Source organism: Dioscorea cayenensis, unplaced genomic scaffold, assembly GCF_009730915.1.
Source record: "Dioscorea cayenensis subsp. rotundata cultivar TDr96_F1 unplaced genomic scaffold, TDr96_F1_v2_PseudoChromosome.rev07_lg8_w22 25.fasta BLBR01000784.1, whole genome shotgun sequence".
In the NCBI taxonomy this organism is placed as follows: Eukaryota; Viridiplantae; Streptophyta; class Magnoliopsida; order Dioscoreales; family Dioscoreaceae; genus Dioscorea; species Dioscorea cayenensis.
The window spans coordinates 1-16,608 of NW_024087175.1; the positions used below are offsets into that span (position 1 = coordinate 1).

The 16,608-nt window shown below is 32.0% G+C and overlaps 2 protein-coding genes across 7 annotated transcripts; one reads left to right on the top strand and one right to left on the bottom strand.

The window, feature by feature from the left end:
- Positions 1–10,693: 10,693 nt before the first annotated feature.
- Positions 10,694–11,170, bottom strand: LOC120255006. Its single transcript, XM_039262933.1, has one exon. The coding sequence runs from the start codon at positions 11,168–11,170 to the stop codon at positions 10,694–10,696; it is 477 nt and encodes a 158-aa protein (XP_039118867.1).
- Positions 11,171–13,197: 2,027 nt separating this feature from the next.
- LOC120255005 (general transcription and DNA repair factor IIH subunit TFB1-1-like) lies at positions 13,198–16,153 on the top strand. Of its 6 annotated transcripts, XM_039262930.1 has the most exons (6): positions 13,198–13,433; positions 14,310–14,375; positions 15,176–15,241; positions 15,646–15,691; positions 15,797–15,921; positions 16,006–16,153. In XM_039262930.1, exons 1-6 carry the CDS (start codon positions 13,410–13,412, stop codon positions 16,099–16,101), a joined length of 423 nt encoding a protein of 140 aa, XP_039118864.1. In that variant the 5' UTR covers positions 13,198–13,409; the 3' UTR covers positions 16,102–16,153. The 6 variants fall into 6 exon arrangements, 2 of the variants coding, with proteins under 2 accessions (XP_039118864.1, XP_039118865.1); XM_039262931.1 differs by lacking the exon at positions 15,176–15,241; XR_005534858.1 differs by having other exon boundaries at positions 13,386–13,433; positions 15,166–15,241; positions 15,646–15,702; positions 15,797–16,114.
- The last annotated feature ends 455 nt before the right edge of the window (positions 16,154–16,608 follow it).

Below are 16,608 nucleotides of genomic sequence, written 5' to 3' on the forward strand. Positions count from 1 at the left end.
CATACATCATAAATCTCGAAACGGTGAGTCGTATTATTAAAGTGCTTTTACATAACAAAAGATTATGCTTTTAAAATGTTTGTAGAGGTGTTATTTGACCTCTAATTTTTATAAACTCGGATATACATCTTTTTCAGTTTCAATCGAATATATAATAATAATAATAATAATAATAATATTATTATTATTATTAGCTTCTAATATTTATTTAAACGAACATATTAAATGTTTTGGTGGCCAGGTTAGCTCCAACAAAATGGCTAGTGTTATAGATGAAATTGCAACTTCAAGTTATTGGAAGATTATCTGACATGTGTGATTTTTTAAGTTTGAATGATGGGGTTTTTAGGATATTTTTAAAAGAAATGCAATCTTGGTCTATGTTATTAATTTTATTTAATAATACGATCGGTAAGCTAATATGAAAATAAACTTTTAATAAAATATATATAAATTTTAAAATAAAAGAGTGTAATAATTTTTGTGATAGCCAAACATGTTTATTTTCAAGTGTTTAGAAATGCTAGCGATTGTGTATACAAACATGCTTTTGTTTTTAAAAAAACGTTAGATAATAGCAAAAACAAAAAAAACAAAACAAAACAAAAGCGAGAAAAATAAAGACTAAAAATGCCAAAGCGACCTCTTAGCTTTTAATTTCTCAACAATTAAAATTGCATTTGAATAACAATATTGAAACAATGTACTGTTGTGGGGTTGCATTACAGGTAAATTTACAAAATTTAACCCTTAAATTAAGTATGGGGCAACTAATTTGGGATAACGAAGTTTCTAGAGTGGACATTTGCAATGGAAGAAAGATTGTACATGATAATTTTCTGTTTTTCAAAAGTTATACATAATTAAAAATTAATACAAAGTAAAATAAGTTAGACTTTCTATTTTTGATTAATTTTATGATGTAATATTTTTTTTTTTTTTTTTGCAAATTAATATCAACATACTGGCGTTGGTGACTGGGAGCGATATGGAATAAGCCCAACACAAAAATTTTATATTATTTCACATGAAAAATAACAAAAGATTGACTTAGAGGCCACTCACTCAAGACAAAGTTTATGACAAATCTATTTTAAGCTAAACCGTCAGTGTAAAACTGAGGACAGGCCCAGTTCAAGACAAACAAATGTATCTAGCAAATCTGAGACTATTTTTGAGTATTTGGTTTTCAACTTTCATGAAACTTTTTCATAAAACTTTCTAATTTCATACTATTTGGATATTTTAAGATTAATTATAAAATAGGGTTGTTTTTTTAATAAAGAAACATATATAATCATTATTGCTTGATTTATGTTTTGTTCTAAAAGGATAAAAACAAAATAAAACTATAGACCTATAAAATCGGTACATGTCTTTGGTGATTCTTATCATGGTCGTTTTATTTTGAATGTCAGCGTTTTATTATTTAATCGCGCAATTTTTTAATATTTTTTTGTCCAAGAGGGTTACAAGGTGTTTGGAAAGGTGATGATGTTTATGTCTAAATTTACCACGTATACTAGTTTCCGCATTGTTGCATCGGTGCGACATCATACTTCGAAATAAAATAGCTCTTTCTTATTGACATCTGCTCTTGTCGACCTTGGCTGACGGTTTAAGGTAGTCATGTAATTTCTACTCTTTTGATGATGATGTATAAATATCTGTTGTAAATAATGGGTGAATTAGTGTTATTGGTGCAAATTTAAAGTATATGTTATCAAATTCTCATGATCTTTTGAATGCTTTCAAGGCCGTTATAAGTTGGGTGACGGTAATCACAATTAAAATTGAGATCTTTGAAATGAAAAATGGCTATAGTGCAGTGCAGCCAAAAATCATGGTATAATTTATGTATTTTATAAAGCACTTTTGTTTTATTTTGTAAAACTTTGTGATTAAAGTCAGTTAATAATTTTTATTATAAATACACTTGTATAATTTTATTTCATTTTTTACTTCACAATTTATTGTGAAGTGATATTTTGGTTTTTCCTTTTCTAGCCCGTTCTTTTAGTTAGTTTCTGAAAAGAAAGATTGAATTAAATTAATTTTGAAATATTCAGACACATACATATTGAATCCCTCTTTATCTTTCTAATTGACTTTAGTAATTCTTGAAAAATTGAAAATACTTCATTAAAAAAAAAGAACATCAAACAATCTTGCAAAGGTAGTTCAATTAATTTAAAATAAAAGGTAAAATTTAACACACATAATTAAATATTTACATAATTAGTTGAATAAACTAAAGGCCATATGTTGTTTGGGTCCCTTTTTATAAGATCATTGAACACTAATGACAATATAATACAGATGAAATATTAATTTATCTCGTCTAACATCGAGAGATCATGAATTTATTTCTCCACTATCAGTTTTCAAGTATGACACCACTGGGTTGTTGGTCGATTCTAGAAAAAATGGCTTGGGTGGCATCTCCTTAAACTACTAACCTTCCTAACATCTCTATCACTTTGCTCATGGAAGGTCGATGTGCGGCTGTTGTATGCACCCCACAAGCCTATCATGCATAACTACTTCTCTTTTCATTAATCGCAATACGTAAATCATTTGTACTGTATCATGCTCAATTGTGTCGGCAGGTTTGTATAAATCCCGCAAGGACCTTATCTGGATCTGAATTCCTTCCCACCTGCCATCCAAGTAACGCTACAAAACTATAAACATCACGCGCTGAGAAATAACACAAACCTCGATATCAGCTCGAACAATACCTTATGGTTTCTCTTGCAACACTAGGGGTGATACCCCAGCTATTGTTTTGGATATAGTTTTGCCGAGAGCCCGAGGAAATCAGAAAGAGTTTGGATTGAAGTTATGGTCTAAAGAATGTTATGTGGCTTGATGTCAAAATACAGAATTTTGCATATCACATCCTTTGTGTAAATAATCAAGTCCTGAAGCAACTCAATGCAATATCAGTTGTTTGTCTAAAGAAGGTATGATTGAGGCCCTTGTTTGATGAGAGATAAACTTGTCAAGTGAACCGACGTGTGTACACCCAAAGCTCTTTGCATTCATCCGAACAAAAAACCAATTAGTTTCACATTTATAGTGAATCCTGTAATAGTCAAACTTCATTGGTAGAATCTTCACACCTTGTTGTACTTGGAATTTGTCAGCATCTTGATAGCAACAAGTCGGTCCCAAAATCCCGCTGAAACAGAACCAAATCCCTCCCTGGCCTAGTTTTTCTTTAAAGTAATAAGTCATTGCGATAATCTCAGTGTATGAATACTGTGGTACAAGAGTTTTGTTGATTTCCTCAAAAATTTCTCCAGAACCTTAATTTGATATCGATTGACATATAATTTGTGAAAAATATATATAGCTAGTGGTTACGGCCATCTTTACAACACGCAAACAAGTAGAGTTGAAGAAATGGTTAAGTTTCTTTTTTATCCTCTCTCTCCCTAATTTGAAAGATATAGGTGAGAAACTATTGAAACCACTGCATGAGGGTTAATTTAAAGAATATTTGATTTATACCTATCAACGCATGATTTGAGCAGTATCACTACAACGAATCATCAAAACAAACGTCTAGCACCAATTTTTTTGTAATTGTACTTTTTCTGTGCAATCATAAATAGCAATTTCCATTCCGGCCAACTGATGAAATTCGATTGTTGGTGGATTGGCATGATTTCGATATGATGATAAGTTGCCCTGCACAAAAGTTGCTCTTATTAGTCTAATTATTAATATACCTCATGAACTATAAATGGAAGAGATGTTTTAATAATATTTGGATAACTTTATTTTACTATGACCCAGCAATCCGAAATGACATTTTCTTGTTGCTTATATTATCTGGAGCAAATCATTAGATATATTTGGATATCGAGTTTATTTTATAAGTAAAATGAGGGTCTGGCTTCAAAGAAATTATAAATACTTTTAATGAAGAAACCATGATTTTTTAATGAAGCAAGGATGTAATGTCTTTATATATATATATATTACCAAAAATTATATATAAAAGGCCAGAAAAAGAAAAAAAACCTCACTAAACCTAGAACAAAACATCAAAATCTATTTGTGGCATGGCAACTATTGGATTAAAAAAACCAAGTTCACTTTGATTGCGTAAAGCAAAACTTCTCTTTGGAAACCAAATATATATATATATATGTTCTACCTCATTGACTACTTAAGCAATCTATGATGGCATTAACTCGGAGAAATATTCCCCATTGGGGTGAACCCTTGGGCTAGAAGCTTGAATATATCAGGTGGTTTGTGGCCTGAGAAGTACCCATTAATATCACCTGGAAACATGGCAGAAATCTGCAGGAAGGTTTAAAGGTTTGCGAATTTCATATGATTTATATCCATTGATGAGATAGACGAAGGAGTTGTTGTTATTGGCTCAAGCAAGGCATTGGCTTGTAGTAGTAGTCATCATGAGTCGTAGTCATTGTAGTAGTGATGCATGGACTTGTTCTTCACTTCTTTTTGAGCAATTCACCAAAAGTAACCCATTTGTATGCCATGTGGTGCTTGTTATGACTCAAGTTAGAGAATGTGAGAGGAGAGGCAGGAAGGGAAGATGACTGCAGCTGCCATTGTAATGTTGTTGTGCTTCTCATCCCAACATACTTCACTTGTATCTTGAGTGAGACAAGATTAATGTGAAGGAATCATCGTATGTGATATTGCTGACATAGTAGCTGTTGGAGGTAGAGTGAGGACGGTGTGGTTGAGATGATCACAAGTGAGCTCATAGTTAAAGATCTCCACAGTTGGGTGGATCATCTTTGAGACGAAAAGGATATCTAATGTTTGTGAGGGTTCCCACATGATGATGGAGCACAATATTGATCTCCTGTTGCAGAGACAAGTGTAATGAGGAGAATACCAAGAGCTGGAAGAGGAGAATGGCTAAGAGCGGAGCTGAAGGAACTGCAGGAGAAGGAATTAGAAGGATCATCATAATCTTTAAATGGTTAATGTTATCTATATATTTCGGATCGTTTCTACAATATATATATATATATAGGTGTGCGTCATCCCCAATTTTGAAAATGTAAATTTCTTATAAAAGAAAATTTCATAACTTGATATTACCAGATTCAACACCATCTAAATTATTGTTTCTTTTTAAATAATATCATTTTCAAGGTCAGTATTTATTTTCCAAATTAATTAAATCTCCATGACTTTCAAGTCCATTATAGTAAATTTTCTTTTTTAAAATATGGAAGTCAAATGTTTTGACCTTTGAATAGAAAAACTTTTAGATACTAATTTTTCCAATTTCAACTATATATGGACGTCATAAATAAAAATTAACAATATTTTTACTAATGAAGTTGGATAAAAATATACATAAAATTAATAAAATTTAAATTTTTATAAATTTTCTTCTTATAAAATTATTATTGTGTGTGTGTATTATTGTGTATTATTATTTTTGAGGTAGAGGCGGCCATATGCAGCCTCACGATGGCGCTCTGTGAGCAGGGGAATGTGCAGCATCCTCGCCTCTTGGCGCGAGGGATCGCGGTCGGGAGGAATCGAGACTCGGCGTCTCACTCGGCCGGACGAGGCAGTGCTGAAATTTCTAAAATACTTTGGTTGTGTTGTAAGTGCATTCTTAAGTCGATAAATAACAATAGTTTGATTAAAATAAAGATGCATATTCTGATATATTTAAAAGGGAAAGCAATATTTTTTTAAACTATATTTTATAGGAGTACGTTATAACAAAGTTGCCATCTTTCAGCCTCATGACTCCAAAATGCAAACACAAACTTCTTTCTTCTTGTTCTTTGTTTTCTTTATTTAAAAAAAGAAAAAAAGAGAAAGAAGAAGAGAGAAGAATCCGTAGAGGCCTTCAACTATCTTCCCCTCATTTTCATCCCAAAAATTCCACTTCTTTCACAAAGTCACACATTTCCCCCACCCCAAGAAAAATTCAAGTATGATCATTTTCGTTAATTCAAGACTATGTTTCTCAGTATTGTTTTTCAAATTAAATCTAAATTAAATCTCTGTTGACTTCTTAAGTCAAGTAAAGTTATTAATTGGTGTCATTTTCTCACAATTTTCCAAATTGAAGAAAAGTCTATAAACAAACTTCCCCCACAGGTCCTTGCATGATCACTCATAGTCATAGCACTTGTTTTCTAATTAATTTCAATTTCTTCCTCTGTTCTCATTTTTACTGTAGTTAAAAAAAAGTTGAAAAAAAATCAATATATATATAATATTTTTTTAGATTATTAATATTAAAATATCATAATATGTGTGAAAAATCATTAATGAAATGACATTAATTCTACTACCATGTTCTAATATACATATATGTATGTATGTACAATAGTAAAAATAGGGGAGATTTTACATTTATAAAAAAAAAATTCATGTTTATCATTAATTGAGTCTATAATGAATACATCATTTTTAGATGGTAAAATAATTTAAGTTGAACAAAAACGGCATATAATGAAATATTCATAGCCCTTAAAAGATATAAGATTATATAATATATATATACACATTTAAAATATCCACTTTCCAAAATGTTTATATAAAAAATTATATTTGTTTATACATCTTGCAATCATTTTATTTGTGATTTTTTTATTATAAATATGTTTAGATATTGATGTTTATATAAATGAAATAAATAGAGGCGTCACAATGTTGGTTGCAACGTAAGCTTGAATTTTGTCAAGACCAACAAATGTGCAGCATTGCAAACTTGGTTACAATAGGAGTTGCAATGCCTAATTTTAGAATGTGTTTAAATTAGGAGATGTGAAGATTCTAGAAGAGGAAGACGCTATATTTGGGATGTGGAGATGTGTTGAGATGCCTTGAATTTCAAATTGATTGTGATTGCAACCCTATCCAAATTATGACTCGACCCTAATTTAGGGAGCTAACCCTAAATTAGAGAATTCAATGAAAATCTGTGGTGGGTTTTTTGGCTTGGGCCTGCCCAACAAACTGATCCATTGTGTGTTGTATTATTTTATTTTAATTTGGATATATATATATGGTTTTATCTTTATCATATATGAGTTGTTTTTTCCTCTGAAGAGAAGAATAAGAAATCTCTATCTCCCTGCCTGTGGGCGTAGGTTATATAGACCGAACCACGTAAATCTCTGTGTGCTATTATTTTTCTTTTGTTCTTCTTCATATTATTGCTGTATTTGGCTTAACAAGATGTTTATATAAGAGACCATGCTTTGAGATTTAGAATATGCCACCAAAGAGAGACTTTGGGTAAAGGTGAGTGAGAGTGGGTATTGGTCAATGTAGGAAGGGTTCATGTGTTTATTATGAGAGTGAGAGTGAGTGGTGTACTTTTCTTTTTTCACCTTTTTTAGTAGATTGTTATCTCTGGATTCGGTCCCTAGATATAGGTAAGTTGTGTCAAACTGGGTAATCAATTCATGTGTCTCATTTCTCTTATTTGTTTGATTTTACATTGAGTGTGTGTGCTTAGATTATATGAAAGATTGAGTGAAATTCATCACATTAGTACCACTACGTAACCTACAGTTTGGATTGTCATAGTTGGGAGGATTGTCTTTGAGACAAAAAGAATATCTAATGTTTGTGAGGTTCCCACATGATGATGGAGGACATTGATCTTCTGCTGAGACAAAAGAAGAGAAGAACAAGAGGAGGATGGCAGAGAGCAGAGGTGCAGCAACAGCAGAATGAACAAGGATCATTCTGATCATTTCTACAAATTATACCGTAGTTGCCATATATATACATACATATATATACATATATTATGTTAGTGTGTTACATCATGTGTGCGTCTCATTTGCCAATCATGTAAAATCTAAAGGTTTAATTTATAAAAAGACGAATCCATAACTTGATGTTATTAGTCTTTATCCCAATCACGCAGGATCATCTCCGTTGGTAGTTTTAATTTCAAATTAAATCTCGAATGACTTTCAAGTCAACACAGTGTTTTTTCTCATTTATTTGTTTAGTTATTTATTTATTTATTTATTTTAAATGTGAACATACAAAAACTGAGATATTTGAATAAAGAGGAAAAAGACATGACAACCACTTTATTATAAAGATGATGAACAAATTAAAGTTGGCAATTGATGAACATTTCCTTGCCGATAAAGGTTCAGTGGCCAAGTCTTGTTAGTATTGCTTTCAAATCAATTTTTTTTTAATTAAATCACTAATGGCTTCTTGTGTCAAATAAAAGAATTAATTGATGTTATTTTTCCACCACATTTCAAATTGAAGAAAGCCAATAAACAACCTTCTCTACAAATCATACATGATTATCTATAGTAGAATTTTTCTTGGGATGAGTTTGGTTTACCGTAATAGGAATAAGAGAAATGAGATAACGAAGAAAAGGGATAAGAATGAATAAAGGATGAAAATAAAAAAAGTGTTTGATTAGAAGAGTAACTCATTGTGAATGGGAAAAGTGAAGAGTAATTTATTGAGAATTGAAAAATAATGAAATGATATGATATAAATTACTGTTATGCCTTTAATATAAAGAAATAAAATTTATTATTTATAAAATATGAAATGTGAAGATATAAATTAGGGATAATTTTGGAAAGATAAATAAATTTTTATTAAATTATGTGAAATAACCAACTTTCTTCGTATGTGAGATTCGGTTATTCACGACAAATAAAAAAGAACGGAGGAAGTATATTACTAAGGACAAAAAGTGTTATTTAACTTTAATTATTAGGGTTAAATATCTAAATTAAGTAATATATGTTAATTATATCAATTGTTTATTATAATTTAATGTTTAAATTTATGACTTATATTTAAAATAAATATTTATTTAATATATAAATATATTGTTATATATATAATAGTATATTTAATATATATATATATATATTAGTGAGGGGTAAAATGGATAATTTACACACATTTCTCCTTTTATTCAACTTCATCCCCTTTTGTTCCCCCAAAATGGGGGGAATGGTGTTACGGCTCAGGGAATAATGATAGAGGGTAATCATTATTCCCATGGTTATGCATATGGACAAATAAAGATTCTTCTCCAAAGAGAAATTATGGTAGCCATCTAAACTCTCATTTTTTGCTTTTCATTTTTTCTTGTGTTCACACTTTTATAATAATAGATTTTTTTTAATAAAATTGATAAATTATTAATTTATTTAAAAATAGAAATAAAGATAAAGATTACTGGACATAAAAACATTGAGGACAAAACAGAAAGAAAATACAAATACTGAAAAAAAAAATATTAATTGCAAGTTTATATATATATATATATATATTTTTTTTGAAAAGGTGGATAAACCACAAATATTAAGAAAAAGTACCAAAAATACAACGACGTTTCCACTAGATGTGGAAAACAAAAGACAAAAAGAAAACAAAAGAAAAACAAAGGAGGAACAGCGGGTCTCCATCCGATTTCCCCACAAAAGCAAGGAAGAGCTACTCCTCACCACTAGTCTGAACCACCTCAATCGGGGAGTGGCCTCCACCCCCACGAGGAAGAGGTCTCGCAGAACTCGAGGCTACGCGATAGAGAGATAGGATCCTCCACCATCACTCTCAAACCATCTGGAGCTGCAGAGAACCAAGATAACATCAAATGAGCAGTCTTCTTCATGACAACATGGGGATAATCACATTTAACAGCAAAGATATAATCATTTCTCGTAAGCCAGATAGACCACACAAAAGCTTTAACAACCCAATCCCCAAGACCCCGCACCGGTGGACGTAAGGCAGCTCTCCAGTCACTCCATAAACTGCCCATTGACAGGGGAAGTTCAGGTAACATTAGAAACCTGCTCAACAAGGACCAAACTTCCCGGGAGAACCGGCACTTTAGGAATAGATGGTCAGCCGATTCAGTATCCGAATGGCAAAAGAACACAAGTAGTCGGGTCGAAGTCTATTACATCTACGTCCTAGCAGAGATTTTTCCGGAGAAAGAATCTTGTTCTTCCAAGCGAGCCAATTAAAGATGTTAACCTTCCTAGGGCGGGGGCCTTTCGAAAAGGATGTTGCGAGAGGGCAGCATGATCCCCCATCATTCAAAAAACAGTAGAATGACTTGACAGAAAAAAACCCGTTGGCCGTCAGTCCCCAAATATTTAAGTCCCTATCACTTTCCGTCAGCACATTTGATCTAGAGCGCAGCTGCTCCACCCCGGGGTAGTTCATAAGCGGCGGTCTCCCAAGTAACGACACAAACTCCCGAACAGTCCCGTTAGGCGAAGGAGCCTAGAAATTCTTCGGCCAAATGTACGTCGGCGCGATGCCATTTAGCCATCTATCCTTCCGGAGAGAGTCGTAGAACCCTCCTTGATCCGAGCAGAAACACAACCCCGAACGCGGGAGGCAGCAGGGAAACCCGGACCAAAAAGAAAGAAACTCTCCCAATCGGGACTCTTGAACAAGTCCCAGTGGTAACATTATAGTTGAAAGCGAAGGATCTTGGTTCCTCCCGATCCATGTTCATTCGAGAGTTTCCATCTCCCATTTCCCAAGCAAAGGCCGGGTTAAAGGGACGATAGCTCCAAGATACCCCGACCTCCTTGCTCCTAGGCGCGGCAGATATTTCTCCAAGCCACAAAGGCGACGGCCGGATGATCAATGTCGGGGACCCGGACCAAAGAAAATCTCTTCTAATCCTATCAATATCTTTGATCACTCACTTCGGTAACTTGTAGAGAGACATCCAATATGTTGGTACCGCCGATAACACCGAGTTGACTAGGGTAAGCCGTCCTCCAATAGAGATGTACGAAGATTTCCAGGAGGACAGGCGCCCTCTGACTTTGGCAATCAAGCCTTCCCAGTCCTGCTTACGAGGTCTTCTACCCGAAACAGGTAAGCCAAGATAGGTCACAGGGAGAAGACCCACATCACAATTAACCGTTTTAGCCTCGCACATATGAGGAAGTTGGTGCAAATTCGTAGTGTAAAGGCAAGTTTTGGAAAAAGTTAGTTTCAAGCGGACTGACCCCTCAAAAGACCCGACAAAAATCAACTTGATCACCCTGAGGTCTTCGGCTCCCCCCACCGTCAACACCAGAAGATCATCCGCATAGTGCAAGTTGCAGACACAGCCCTGCTCCCCCAGTGGCACCCCAACCAGAATTTTTGATTTCAGTGCATTGTCGAACATAGTGCACAACACATCTGAAACAAGCACAAAAAGCAGGGGAGACAGAGGGTTCCCCTATTATTATATGATAAACAACTTAAATATTTCTCTTAAAAATATTATAAACTTTGATATATTTGACATTTATTATAATATAATCATCAATATTAAATTTTAAGCTAACCAAATCATACATATGATATTGGTGACATAGATGTATATAATTGTTCGAGTAATTAATCATCATGATATGTGATATTGGTGATGTAGTAGCTGTGCACGGGAGAGTAGAGTGAGGATGGTGTGGTTGAGATCATGATCACACGTGAGCTCGTAATTTGGATGGCCATAGTTGGAAAGATTTTCTTTGAGATGGAAAGGATATTTTATGTTTGTGAGGTTCCCCACATGATGATGGACGACAATAATCTTTTGTTGCAGAGACAAGAGTACTACTAAGGAGGTGGATGATGGTAGAGAGCATAACTGAAAGAACTGCAAGAAAAGGAATAAGGATCATCATATCTTTGAATAATTAATGGTTGCTATATACTGCTGTTACTTGCCTCATATACATGGTATATACATATTGGTGTGTGTCTCATTCACCAATTTAAACAAAATCTATTTTTTTAATAAAAAAACCATAACTTGATATAATTACTAATTTAAATTTTAATAATGCCAGACCATCTTGTTATTGTTCTTTTCAAATTACATCATTTTAATCTTGGCATTTATTTCAAATTAAAAATCTAACGACTTCTAAGTCAACTATGTAATTATATTTTAAATAAAAATGGAGAAGCCAAACCTTTGACGTTTAAATAGAAAAAATAAAATAAAACACTTAGAGTGGTCATTATAAATTAAATTAAGAATACTAATGAAGTTAGATGAAAATTATATACATAAATTAATAAAAATTAAATTTTATAAATTTCTTCATACATAAAATTTATTTGTAGGTATGTTACTAATTCAATAAATAACAACAGTTTGATTAGAAAAAATAAAGATGCATATTGTAACAAATTTAAAAAGTAAGACAAAAGGTGTATTTTTCCATCTTTGAAAAAGTATGTAAAATTCATATTGGTTTTTCAATTATATATATATATATATATATATATATATATATATATATAATTCATGTATTATGCACAGGTTGATTTAACGTCATTGTATAAATATTTCTGACTTTATAATGTTGTGATCAAAAAGCTTTTAACACAAGCCACTTAGATTTTTCCTTCGGTTCTGAGTGAGGCCAGTCAATAGCTGCTTTTGAGGCTATTTACTGCAAGTTCTGCGACATAGGCCCGAGAGACTTGAACTCCATACTTCTTAAATATCTCATACTTGCTTCGTGACTACTGAGAGTTCTGATTTAAAAAGCAGAATATTAGAAACGAATTTATTACTGTTTGAACTGCAATAGATTGAAGACTGAATATGATCGTTTTAAATATAACTTTTAATAACAACGAACACAAACAGGGCATTTAAAAATATAATTTATTAAAAATTTTAAAAAGCTATCCGGTTTTAATCCGTTTCTAGTAGAAAAGGGACTGAAAACGAGTTTTAAAAATTAATATATTATTTCAATATCATTAAATATTAAAAAAATATCCGTTTAATAGAAAGGATTTAGAAACGGATATTAAAATTAATATATTATTTTAAATATCATTAAATATTAAAAAAATATCAGCTTTTAATCCGTTTTACATTAGAAAGGGATCTGAAAACGGATTTAAAAAAATAATATTATTTAAATATTATCAAATATTAAAAAATACTTGTTTCTAATCCTTTTTATTAGCAACGGATTAAAAACGGATTTAAAAATTAATATATTATTTAAATATCATTAAATATTAAAAAATATTCGTTTCTAATCCGTTTCTATTCGAAACGGACTAGAAACGGATTTTAAAATTAATATATTATTTAAATATTATTAAATATTAAAAAATGATTAAACTAACTTTATTAATAGTATGAAAATAAAAACGAGAAGGGATAAACGTTGACCATGTTTCTGACACTCGGCTACTTCCAAGAACCAATGATGCCTTCCCCAGTAAAACTCTTCAACCGTTAAAATCCGAGGAATTTTGGATTTCTTTGTTTCTAGGGTTTACGACTTCCACATCTTATCCTTCTCGGCGGCCAAATTCGATACTGGTTTTCACCACGATCCAAGTTCTTTGAGAGAGTTTGTCACGAGGCGGAAGAACCCTTTGAGAATTCCATGGCTATGACCGAGTTTGCAATGGTAATCTTGCTATCTTCTCTGTATGTTCTTTTGTTATATAGAATTTGGGGAAATTTCTTTTCTTTGCAATTGAATTCAAAATTCCTGCAATTTTGATTGGTGTCTCGTAGAGGGAATTTTTAAGGGAATGGCTATTGATTTGTTTCTCTTCCCTTTTTCGCTTTCATATTTGTTCAGATTTTTAAGTGCTATGTATGTTTAGCATTATTGTTGTTGATTGTGTTTTGTGGTGGAGTTTTATTTCATGCCTTATCCAGTGGAAGCCTCTACTTGGTGCAAAATTGTGAAATTTATTTCACATGTATCTTTATAACATCTTTTTTTTTAAAAAAAAAGCTTTATGCTTGTTGACAAATATCATCTTGTGAGAACATTTTATTTATTTATTTATTTGAATTGAGTGTCTTCTGCTTTTTTATTTCCTATGTTTTTTTTACTAATATTATTTTTGTGATTTTTCTAGGTTTTTGGAGTTGCGGTGATATCTTGTGTTGTGTGGTTTTTCATGTTTGTCGTATTTTGATTTTCATTCAATCCGTCATTTCATAGAATATAGTGGGTGTTTAAGTGAGGATCAAGCCTCGAAACTTGAGAATAGCTCTCTGTTCTATGAATCAGGTCTGCTGCATTGATCCATAACCCTATGGTTCTCTAGCTGCTCTTTCTCCCGAGTGTTCATGATTTGTTGTGGTTTGCAGCTCTCCGTCACAATTGGGTTTGTTTTTTCAGTGGGAATCCTAGCTTTTCTTCTCACATTGTGATGCTACTTGTCTTGTTTTCATGGTGTGAATGTGGAATAGTCATCAATTTTAATATCTTGAAACTTTGATATCTTGTGCCCTGCTAATAATAATTCTAACATACACCATAATCCAGGATCAAGCCAAGACTAGGGAATCCATCTTTCAAGCCACAAAAACATCACAGTTGCATCCTGTTCAGGTAGCTTCTCAGTACCTTGATATAAACAAAAGTCATTCTATCTGCAATTCCTAATAGAAAGTAGAAGCATTGTGTTGGTTAATGTCCACAGATTAGCTTAAGGTTTTTTTACATGTGTACCCCTCCAACTGAAAATGGATTCTTGTTTTGTATGAACTGGATGTTTTGCAGTTATGATTTTGGGCACGCAACAAGTTTGAAGAGACACATAAGAAATAACAAAACATAATGAGGAGAACAAAACGAAGGGTAGCTCTAGTACAAAAATACATTGGAAAGTGAAAATAAAATTTATAGCAATTTCAAAAAGTCATGTGGTACTAAAAAACTAAAAATTTATGAATGTTGATGGCCATTGTGATAAGAGTTGTTTCTATGCTTTTACACCAACCCGGAGTAAAATATCATTAAAAATACACCAACAATTTTTTATATATCAGAATTTCTTCCAAGTTGTTTCTATGCTTTTACTTCTGTTTATATATTAACATTAAATTGATGCTAAAAAAATTGGGTTTATCATATTTTAGAAATATTATCTGTTTTAATTTTTCTGTCTATTAAAATAACAAGTAATATTCGTAAAAAATAAATAATTTTTTAAGAGAAAATAAAATCCCGTTTCATCAAAAGTAAAATAACGCACGAAACAAAGTCAATAACATGACCCAAATCAATTAAAAGTAAAAATTTTATTAGTCACTTTAAAGAACCATTTGTCTTTTTAAAACAAGATATTTAGGCTACATGTAACTAATTTTTGGGCATTGCTGAAAGGAATTCTTCACAGTGAATTGCAGAACTTGCACAAACAATTAGTTGCCAGTGGCATATTGATGGACTCAGAATTTTGGGCAGCAAGGAAGGTAAAATTAGTTTTTAGGCTACATGTAACTAATTTTTCACTTCAAAGATAATGTGTTGTGATTTTAAGATTTTTGAGCATTCTATCCTCTTATTATCCTGAATCAAGTACTCCCTACTTGGTCATGAGAAAAGGTTTTTCATCATCACTCTGTTGATGGGGCCTAAAACATTCAAAAGTTTCTTGAACTTCATTGTAGGGGGGGTTTAGGCATTAGGGAAAGGTTGGATGATAAGAACTTATATTTTCTGAGGGCACTGCCTAGTTCTCTTTCGACAGGTGCACTTGTTGCTTGAATACTGATGTATTAATATTTAGACTTCCATTTTCAGCACAAGGCTAAGTCTTTATCCATGTGATAACAAGTGTGTGATGTGTGACCATGTGCTTTTTATGTGCATACAGATGTTGAGTTGGGAGACACAAGAACAGTGGCTGAAGCACTTGCAAGGTCCAAACAGGGTTAGAATGAATTTTTCAATGCATTTTCATTCTTTCTCGTACTGTTGGATTTGTTTCTCTGTTCTCTTCTGATGCTCACTTTATTTCTATGCAGGGTTGTCTACTGAAAATTCTGATGAGAATGTGCACATGGAAAAGTCAGAGAGGGTTTGTCATATGACTGAAATCGAGGATCTTCAAGCACCTCAAAGTTTTCCAGTTGCACCACTCTGCATAAAGGTGCTTAGAGATGACTGTATGTCAAGTTCTTAACAGCTTGTAATGTTCCACAATAAGTCACAAGGTATATAACTTGCGTTACAGGATCCGCGCGAGTATTTTGATTCTCAACAGGCCAATGCATTGAGGGTCCGTTTGGATCACGGAATAGGAATGGTAATGGTAATAGGAATGGGATAAGTAATGGTAATGGTAATGGGAAAAGTAATGGTAATGGTAATGAAAAAAATGTTTGGTTGAAAGGAATAAATATTGGGAATGGAAAAAGTGACATAGAGAATTGTATGTAAATTACTTTAATACCCTTAAACTAATATATAAAATAATTACATATAAATAAATATTTAGTCTCTATAATTATTATAATTAAATATTTAGAATAAGTAATTTTTTTATCATTAACCAATTTAATTTAATTATAATATTTAAATTACTTAATTTATGTTTATTATAATTTAATTTAATTATTATAATGACTTAATTTATGTTTATTATAATTTAATTTAATTATTATAATGACTTAATTTATATTTATTATTATTATTTAATTAAGTCTTAAGTAGGGGCAAAAATGTCATTTCACTTTACTTATCATAATTAAATAGTTTTATTAATTATTTTATTTAATTAAATCTGTGTAGGGGCAAAACTGTCATTTCATTTTTAATTATTATAATATTTAAATGG